This window comes from Montipora capricornis, chromosome 5, assembly GCF_036669925.1.
Source record: "Montipora capricornis isolate CH-2021 chromosome 5, ASM3666992v2, whole genome shotgun sequence".
Classification (NCBI taxonomy): Eukaryota; Metazoa; Cnidaria; class Anthozoa; order Scleractinia; family Acroporidae; genus Montipora; species Montipora capricornis.
Window position 1 is genome coordinate 8,505,741 of NC_090887.1, and position 10,398 is coordinate 8,516,138.

The 10,398-nt window shown below is 36.3% G+C and overlaps 1 protein-coding gene across 4 annotated transcripts in view; it reads left to right on the forward strand.

Annotated features, from left to right (window-relative positions):
• The window catches only part of LOC138049380 (dnaJ homolog subfamily C member 13-like), a 28,407-nt gene extending 22,888 nt beyond the window's left edge, over positions 1-5,519 (forward strand). For 2 of the 4 annotated variants that reach the window (XM_068895632.1, XM_068895630.1), the window contains 3 exons: positions 1,075-1,219; positions 2,788-2,925; positions 3,581-5,519. In XM_068895632.1, the coding sequence (XP_068751733.1) occupies positions 1,184-1,219; positions 2,788-2,925; positions 3,581-3,793 (387 nt within the window). In that variant the 5' untranslated portion in view covers positions 1,075-1,183 and the 3' untranslated portion in view covers positions 3,794-5,519. Of the gene's footprint in view, positions 1,220-2,787; positions 2,926-3,580 lie in introns of all 4 variants that reach the window. The other 2 variants (XM_068895631.1, XM_068895633.1) reach the window with 2 other exon arrangements.
• The last annotated feature ends 4,879 nt before the right edge of the window (positions 5,520-10,398 follow it).

A 10,398-nucleotide genomic window follows, 5' to 3' on the forward strand; every position in this document is an offset into this window, starting at 1 on the left:
ACTTATGGGTTCAACAGACAGAGAACGAATCGAACACCTTGCGTGGATCTGTGATCAACTCTGCACAGTCTTTAGGTAAAAAAAATAACTGGAAATGTGACAGCCAAGAATTATTTGAAAGGAGGCTTGTCGTGTATTTTGTGCTTCATTATTCAAGGAAAAGGTTCTTCATGTAAACGGTTTGATCCTGAAATTTAGTTTGTTGCAATATTGCGCATATTTGACACGATTTAGGGGTTTTTGCCTCTATTAAATAGCAAATATGTTGTTTGTTTAAAAAAATTGTTCTATGGAAAAGGTGGCCTTTATGAATTCATCATGTTTTATGATATGCGAGCTTAACTGGATAGTTTTTATGGCAATAGTAAAGCATTTTCTTGTCAAAATGAGGTTAGCGTCTTTCTGGTGTGTTAACTGAATTAAATCGTGAGTTTGTATTTGCCGTCTGCCGCGTAACCTTGATTTCCACTCTCAAAATTACCTCTAGAACCTACTTTTTGCGTAGAATAAGCTTTTAGAATGATGTTCTTGTTTTGCGTAAAGCAAGCTAACAAAAATCTATACCTTGCTGAGTTCGCATTTGTTAGCGTTGATAGTATTTTCGGTCCGATGCTTCTGTTTTGTGAGGGGTATATTGTTTTGGACTCCCATCCAGAAACTAACCCCGCCGGACAGGGATTATATTCAGTGAACTTTGGTATTACAAAGCTGTCAGATGCTCAGAGGGCACGCTTAAACTTGTGGTGAAAAGAAGTTGTGAGGGAACTTGAAAATTATCAACATGTCAGCCCAGAAGCCAATGTTTGTCGCTTCTCTTTTATTTGTTATTCTTCAGAGACTGGAATGCTGTAGTTCAATACCACACAATTCAGTACCTTCTGATTTTCTGTAACACGTACCACAGGCAACCCAGTGTATGCTTCACGGAAGCATCTCGTTGATTGTAAGCATAGCTACAATACAGCCGCATAATGAAATTCACGCTACTTGGTGTAGCATTGTGACGCGTTGTGGCATATATGCTTAGCACCATGAAGCCCTTGTTATTCAGCTGTACTTGTCAACATTTTGTAGATCTGTGCTCGGAGCATATGGGCCAAGTTGGCGACTGTATTAGTCACGTGATCAAGGCTATGGATACCAGACGCGGTGTAGTGGGGCGGCTTGTGAAGCACTTTATAAAATGTTTGAAAAGAACCATACAGAGCTCGTATCACAGGTATTTATTTGTATTTTTGAAGATCAGTCCCTTATCGATGATATAGATACTATACAAAGGCTAGTGAAAATAAGACAAATGGACAAGATATAGAGGATATTACACAGTGGCGAGACGCGCTCACTCGTGAGATATTAGGGAGCTTGAGCACGCGACGCTTTTGAGACGCGGGCGGCAACCGGAAGTGAGCTGTTTTCCATTTTAACTTGTCTTCACACAACCACATTTACATTGCTAAGTATCTTTGCTCCATTAGAGATAATTAGTATGAAAATCTGGGAGACACCATTGTCCTGGCACGCAAAATGTTCTCTTCCGGTTGCCGTCCGGGTCTCAAAAACGTGCGTGCTTAAGCTCCCTATTGTTCTTGCGACGAGAACATAAAATTCATATCTTCGAGCTAATGTGTAATTTTCTTCTTATTATATGAAATAAATCTGATACAGGGTTAAGTTTGAAAAAGCAGGCTTCAATACAAATACTGGGTTTCAATCAAACAAAAAAGGCGGGAAAAAATGGCGGGAATCGTTACGTCGTTGCTCAATATGACCACTCGCGTTATTGGTTCTACGAGTGTTTTAGTTCCCGGTAAAGCACTCCCGTCCATATAATAAAGACTTATACGATACCAAGAGAAAATGGTAATATTTAACACCGAGTAAATAAGTGTATAAGAAGAGAGGTTAAGCAACGTGTCTACGGTAATATACCACTTTCGTAATATACCACTTTCGATATTTGTCCTGTAATTAGACAATTTGCGAGATCTACTAGGACATCGAGCAGCAGTGCTATTACTTATATTCCTAACCGATGTAGAACTGTTACCTATCAACGTTCATTTTTCATACGCGCGTGCCGCGCATGGAATGTTCTTCCCGCTGAGCTACGCACAAGGCACATCTCTCTAGCTTCATTTAAAAGTTTATTACTTCAATATTATAAAAAGGCTCTGAACTTGTACGACATTGACGACATTAGAACCTGGAGAACAATCTGTCCTAGGTGTAACACAGCAAGGTCTCTCCTATGCCCGCTAACGTGCTGCTTCTAGCAATTTGGACTTCCGCTTTGTTTCCTCTCAAGTTTCATGCTTACATATTAGTAGCTTTAATTATTAAGTATTTTTATATAAATAATTAACGAGGGATCCACTGTAATTGGCTATGCTGTAGTGGTCTCCCCGCCTAATAATTTTTTTTTTCTTTTCTCCTTGTATTATTTTTTCTATTTTTACGTATATATTTATATTGTATTCCAGTTAGGCGAAGCTAAATAAATAAATAAATATTAAAATTCAGCTTGATAGGGAGGCTTAGGACACAAACAAAAGAATTGAGATCATTCAGTTTCCTTTGTTTGTGTCCTCTAGGCCTCGCTGCCAAGCTGAATTTTAATATATCGAAAGTGGTCTATTGGAATAAGTCAGAGACATTTTAATTTCGTTTAATTTCATTCCTGTCAGCCACAGATGTCGAACAACTCGCAATATACTTAAGCTTGTTCTGGGAGGCAAGGCAATTGGCGATTACGTTAGCGATGCATCTCTACTGCTTTCTCTTTTTCAGGCTCTTCAATTTGAGCTGGTCCAGTATCTTCTTGGTCTGTTGAACGGAACATTGAAAGTGGAGAACCAAGCAGCGACGAAGGCGCAGATTGACAAAGCTCTGAAGGCCATGTTACGAGATCTGACGCATGGAATGGAGGTAAAAAGACGATTATTAGAAAGCGTAAGCAATGACAACAACGACGGCTTCGAGAACGTCATTTGAAAATGTTACTGTGCTTTTCTAATCACTTAGCGCTTAGTTTACGTTGTTCGGCGCGTAAATTGTACAACGAAACTGCTCACGTTCCCCACGTGACCTTCACGTCGTGAAGTGCAATTAACAAACAGATTGCGTATTGCCGTGCGTCTGTTCAGTAATAGATCACAGATGACGTCAAAATGTGTTAAGAACAAGAACGTATCGCATAATGTCACTAATGTTCTTACCACACTATTTGTTTTATGTAATACAGAATCAAAAGTTTTTGATGATGACGTCAGCTATGCATCTGTCCTCTAATAGATCATAGGTGGGAACGAATCAAAATGCGTGCATTATTATATGAAGGCTGATGGAGCCACCTTAAATTAGTCAATTTTTTCAATAGCATCTAGAGCGCAAATGTAAAAATGGCGGCAATTATATCATTTTGTTATACTTATGTTAATCAAACTTATTGGCCTTGTTACCATGTTTAAAATTGAAAAAAATCAGCGGCCAAACGAGTTCAGTGAGGTTAATTAGCACAAAGTTAAAAGGATATCATACTAGTTGGCATTTTTTTAATTAGTTGTATTCTGTTCATTCGCAGAAAAACAAAATTCTAGAAGCTTCTTCAGTGTTGGCCTCTTACAGAGACCAGAAACATGATCTCTTCATTTCGGACAAACCCTCTGTGGCCGGCTACCTGACGGGTACTGCAGGTGTGGCTGGATACCTTACAATGGGTTCCTCCAATCCCAGCACCATATCCAACGTGCCTCCACCAGTGGACAGAGAAAACTCGGTTGAGAACCACAGTTAATCGAGATAATTGTGGAAATGGGTGTGGTTTGGATGACTCGGGTTGGTTTGCCTGTGCGAAGGTTTAGCACTATTCGTTGTAGCTATTATCACTGGCGTGAAAACAAATGGTATTTTTAGTTGGAAGAAGTTAAAGTGCATATCACCTTAACACACGTTTCCACTTTATTTATGCTCCGAAATCGTCCCAAATACATCGTTTTGTTTTCAGAACCTTTTGATGGAAATTTCACTTTTTAATTGGCTTGGAAAAAGTGGTCTCACTTTGATCCATAACCGAGCAATGAAGGGGAATGGGTTCGATACCGGGTTGACGTCACAAATTAATTTGCATCACTGTTTTAAATAATTATCTCAATGCAAAGCAGTCTGTGACGTCAACTCGGTATTGAACCCATTCCCCTTCATTGCTCGGTTATTGACCAAAGTTTGATCACTTTTCCCGTCTTTCAAAGCCAATAAAAAGTGAAATTTCAATCAAAAGGTTCAGAAAATAACACGATCTATTTGGGACGATTTCAGAGAATAAATAAAATGGAAAAGTGTGTTGAGGTGATAGGCACTTTAGGACTAGGGTTGCATCTTTACCTTCTTTACGATACATTAGTGTACATATCTCGATTCAAGGCCTGCCAAACGATGTGCGATACGTGGACAATTTAGACTTCCTTCCAACATTGACTTCTTTGTAGCAATAAGAGTCTGAACCTCGAGTTAAAGTGTTCGCCATCTTGTCTGCATATTAAGTATCGCTAAACAAAGGCTATATGCACAGCTTGTTTCAGAGATAAGTCTTAATGAAAGAGCTTTGTCTAAAATGTGGAGGAAGAATATTTTGTTGTTGTATCGCAGTATCGTATTCAAACGGTATTGATTTTGTATTATGGGAAGAAATATCACAATGCACGATACCTTGATAAATCATTAGTTTATCACATCTTTCATTTTCAAATTACAGAAGTTTAGTTTATAACTTCTAAATACCAATCGGCAGGTAGGGTTTCTTGGCTTTGCCATTTGCTTTTCTTGTGTAACGGAGTAATTTAAATTTTTCTCAAACGGGAACTTGTCCTGCCCGAGTTTCAAATTGGTATGAATGACCTTTCACTTGGCCTTAGTCTTGATGCAAAATTCGCTTACAAGCAAGACGAAACAAAATCCGGAATAATGTTGGCTTGTTTTATCTATGAGGATAGTATATTCGGCAATTAAGATGTAAAATTGTTTTCTTTAATCCAAGCTATCGTTACTATCGTAATAAATCCTTTTGAGTCGCTCCAAAAGAGCTATTAGTGATGCAAAGTTCATTAGCAAAAACATTTTATTGTTTACTATTTCTTGATCATGTTAACTTGTTACGGTAATTTTAGAGAATTTCCTCTGTCACTCGGACGATTACCGGAACAATTCCATAATCTACGAATGTACATCGACAAACTGATAAAGACCGTCCGTTTACGATTCCACAATATTTGCTAGAGACAATATACGTAATTCGTTGGAGTTTTTCCTCAAATCGCCTTACTTTGGTACGTAAGTCAATGAACTTTTTTTCAGTTAATACGAGAATTAGTAGTGACTTGACCTTATTCCGTAATTCTAACAAGAATTTGTCTCTGGTGGCGAGACTGTAAAAACGCAATGATGTTTTTTATATGAAATAGGTCGACAGATGAGGAAAAAATTATATTTTGTAAAATGACAATAAAAATTGAAGCACTTGAAAACTGTCGTTTCTGCTTTTTGAGACCTGGGGGAGGGGGGCTGGTGTCATGAAGGAGGAAACCGGGAAAGCCTGGAACCAAGGCAAGAACCTTTTTACTCCAGTGTTTCTCAGAATGCATTGTGGGGCTAATAGAGAAGTACTTTCGGGAATGACGAATTCTGAAGACAGGATTCCAACTCAGAATCTTAGCAGTCTGTAAAGTTAAAAAGTGCATTATATATGCATGAGGAATCAATGAATATGCTCATATAGAATCGATGAATACGCATGAAATGACTGGAACATTGAATATGCTAGAAATCGATGAATAATCATGAAATGGACAGGAACCACTGAATATGCATGAATTAATTAATAAATGTGCCTGAAATCAATATTTGGAATATGCATGAAATATTGATGAATATACATGAAATTGATGAATATGCATGAATTGCCAGGAATCAATGAATATGCATAGAATGGCCAGGGATTAATGAATATGCATGAATGAAAAGGAAACAATGAATATGTATGAATGGACACGAATCGATCAATATGTAGCTCTGGCATTACAAAGCATTTCCTTTCATGTCCAAATTGAGCACTCTACTAGGATTGTCACCAGCAATTGCGCATGCTCATTAGCTCGCTCGTTTGAGCTCTCTGGCATGGCTTTGATGTACCACTTGTGGGACATTCGCGGTGGCTTTTTTAGCTTAACCTCCATCCTTTGACATCAGCACTGCACGGATGAGGCCCAGAAGTGCGAAACAGTACTTGTCTGCAGTTAGAGGTAGCTTTTTAGCATTACAAAGATCTTCATTTCATGTCCAAATTAAGCACTCCAATAGCAATTGCGCATGCTCATTAGCTCGCTAGTTTGAGCACTCTGGCAAGGTTTAGATGTACCACATATGTGGGACATTGGGGTGGCTTTTTAAGCTTATCCTCCATCCTAGACATCAGCGCTGCACTGATGAGGCTGAAGCAGTATTGTCTGCCGTTAGATGTAGCTCTCTAACATTACAAATCTTTTGCTTTCATGTCCAAATTGAACACTCTACTAGGATGAGTTATTGCCGCTAGCAATTGCGCATGCTCATTAGCTCGCTAGTTTAAGCATTCTGGCATGGTTTCCATGTACCACATGTGTGGGACATTAGGAGTGGCTTTATAAGCTTAACCTCCATCCGAGACATCAGCACTGCACTTATGAGGCTGAAGCAAATTGAGCATTCTACAAGGATGAGTCATTGCCGCTAGCAATCGCGCATGCTCATTAGCGTGCTAGTTTGAGCACTCTGGCATGGCTTCGATGTACCACGTGTGGGACATTTGGGGTGGCTTTTTAAGTTTAACCTCCATCCTTACCGATCAGCACTGCACTGATGAGGCTGAAGCAGTATTGTTTGCAGTTGGATGTAGCCTTTTAACATAACAAAGCTTTTGCTTTCATGTCCAAATTGAGCACTCCACTTGGATGAGTCATTGCCGCTAGCAATTGCGCATGCTCAGTAGCTTACTAATTTGAGCACTCTGGCATGGCTTAAATGTACCACATGTGTGGGACGTTTGGGGTGGCTTTTTAAGCTTATCCTCCCTAGACATCAGCACTGCACTGAGAAGGCCGAAGTGGTACTGTCTGCAGTTGATGTAGCTTTTTGGCATTACAAAGCTTTTGCTTTCATGTCCAAATTGAGCACTCTACTTGGATGAGTCATTGCAGCTAGCAATTGCGCACGCTCACTATCTTAATAGTTTGAGCACTCTGACATGGCTTAGATGTACCACATGTATGGGACATTTGGGGTGGCTTTTTAAGCTTATCCTCCATCCTAGACATCAGCACTGCACTGATGAGGCTGAAGCAGTATTGTCTGCCGTTAAATGTAGCTCTCTAAGATTACAAATCTTTTGCTTTCATGTCCAGATTGAGCACTCTACTAGGACATGTTATTGCCGCTAGCAATTGCGCATGCTCATTAGCTCGCTAGTTTGAGCATTCTGGCATGGTTTCCATGTACCACATGTGTGGGACATTAGGGGTGGCTTTTTAAGCTTAACCTCCATCCAAGACATTAGCACTGCACTGATGAGGCTGAAGCAGTATTGTTTGCAGTTAGATGTAGCTCTTTAACATTACAAAGCTTTCGCTTTCATGTCCAAATTGAGCACTCTACTTGGATGAGTCATTGCTGCTAGCAATTGCACATGCTCACTAGCTTGCTAGTTTGAGCACTCTGGCATGGCTTAGATGTACCACATATGTGGGACATTGGGGTGGCTTTTTAAGCTTATCCTCCATCCTAGACATCAGCACTGCACTGATGAGGCCCAGAAGGCCGAAACAGTTCTGTCTGCAGTTAAATATGCATGAAATACCCAGGAATCGATAATATTCATAAAGCAATAAATATTCACAGGGATTGATAAATATTCATAAAATCGATAAATATGCATGAAATTGATAAATATTCATGATAAAAATTGATATTTATCGATTCCTGTCGATTTTATGAATATTTATCAATTACATGATTATTTATAAATTTCATGAATATTCATCAATTCCTGTCGATTTCATGAATATTTATCAATTTCATAAATATTTACCGATTTCATGAATATTTATCAATTTCTATCGATTTCATCGGTAATTATGCATGAAATCGATAAATATTCATGAAATTCATAAATATTCATGTAATTGACAAATATTCATGAAATTTATAAATATCCATGAAATTGATAAATATTCATGAAATCGACAGGAATCGTTAAATATTCATGAAATTGACAGGAATCGCTAAATATTCATGAAATACATGAATATTTATGAAATCGACATGAATCATTTAATATTCATGAAATTTATAAATATTCATGTAATTGGTAAATATTCATGAAATCGACAGGAATTGATGAATATTCATGAAATTTATAAATATTCATGAAATCTACAGGAATCGTTAAATATTCATGAATTTGACAGAAATCAATAAATATTCATGAAATACATGAATATTTATGAAATCGACAGGAATCATTTAATATTCATGAAATTTATAAATATTCATGTAATTGGTAAATATTCATCGACAGGAATCGATAAATATTCATGAAATACAATTTCATGAAATACAATTTCATGAATATTTACCAATTACATGAATATTTATAAATTTCATGAATAATAAATGATTCATGTCGATTTCATAAATATTCATGTATTTCATGAATATTTATCGATTCCTGTCAATTTCATTAATATTTAACAATTCCTGTCGATTTCATGAATATTTATAAATTTCATGAATATTTATCGATTTCATGCATAATTACCGATGAAATCGACAGGAATTGATAAATATTCATGAAATCGGTAAATATTTATGAAATTGATGAATATTCATGAAATCGCTAAATATTCACAAAATTGACAGGAATCGATAAATATTCTTGAAATCGGTAAATATTCATGTAATTGATAAATATTCATGAAATCGACAGGAATTGGTGAATATTCATGAAATTTATAAATATCCATGAAATCAATAAATATTCATGTTATTGATAAATATTCATGAAATCGACAGAAATCGTTAAATATTCATGTAATTGATAAATATTCACGAAATCGACAGGAATTGATGAATATTCATAAAATTTATAAATATCCATGAAATCAGCATGAATTGTTAAATATTCATGAAATTGATAAATATTCATAAAATCACTCAAAAATTCCCAAAATCGACAGGAATTTATAAACATTCATGAAATTTATAAATATTCATTTAATCAATAAATATTTATAAAATCGACAGGAATCGATAAATATTCATAAAATCTATATATATTCATGAAATCGATATATATTCCTGAAATCGACAGGAATTGATAAATGTTCATGAAATCGACAAATATTCATGAAAAAGCATGAAATAGACAGGAATCAATGAATACGCATGAAATGGACAGAAATCAATGAACATGCATGAAATCGATGAATGTGCATGAAAATGGACTGAAATCGATGAATATGCATGAAATGGACAGAAATGGATGAAAATGCACGAAAATAGCCAGGAATTGATGATTATCCCTAAAAGATGAAATGGGAGAAAATGAAAAGAATAAATAATTTAATATGTATGATTAAGAAAACTCCTTAGTTAGCATAATGATTTGACAAATAAAAATGTTGAATAGTTGAAGGTAATAATTTGTGAGTGTTAATAATTACAATCAGTTTTAAGGGATGGTGTTAAATCATGTGAGTGAATAATAAGAAATGTAATAATGAATGGTTTGGATAAATGGTGCAGGTGAAAGGCTGATTATGGATCATGATGAAAATGAATGTTTGGTGTTGAAAGATCATGAATCAAAGCAAGTTCTTACCAGGTTGTCCAATGTAGGCTATCCTTCACTCAAGCCTCTTGAAAGTTGGGTCATATAATACCTGTTCTCATCTCTAATTTGACTGGCTTGCTATCAACCCCTGAAACAAAATTAAAAGAAAAAATATACTTACATTTTCAATATCATAGCTTCTATCATGACATCTAACACGCATTATCTCCTTGCAAAAATTCATTGCAGAGTTGTCTGGTCGGGCTTTTCGGTCTTGATCCACTCTGGCTAACGATTTAAGAAATGAAATAAAGATTTAGAAAGATATGTATGTGTTCGCTGTAGAAAAAGAGTGTTATCTAAAAGATAAATGTTTAAGATATTTTTTGACAAGGGGTAAAGACAATAGACATTTTAGTGACAAAAAGTATTTTTATATTTAAAAATTGGTATTAAGGTTGTGGAGAGGGAAGCGTTAACATAAGACTTGAATTGTTGTAACTTGCTAGAACGTTGGACAAATCAAAATGCATTTAAAGAAA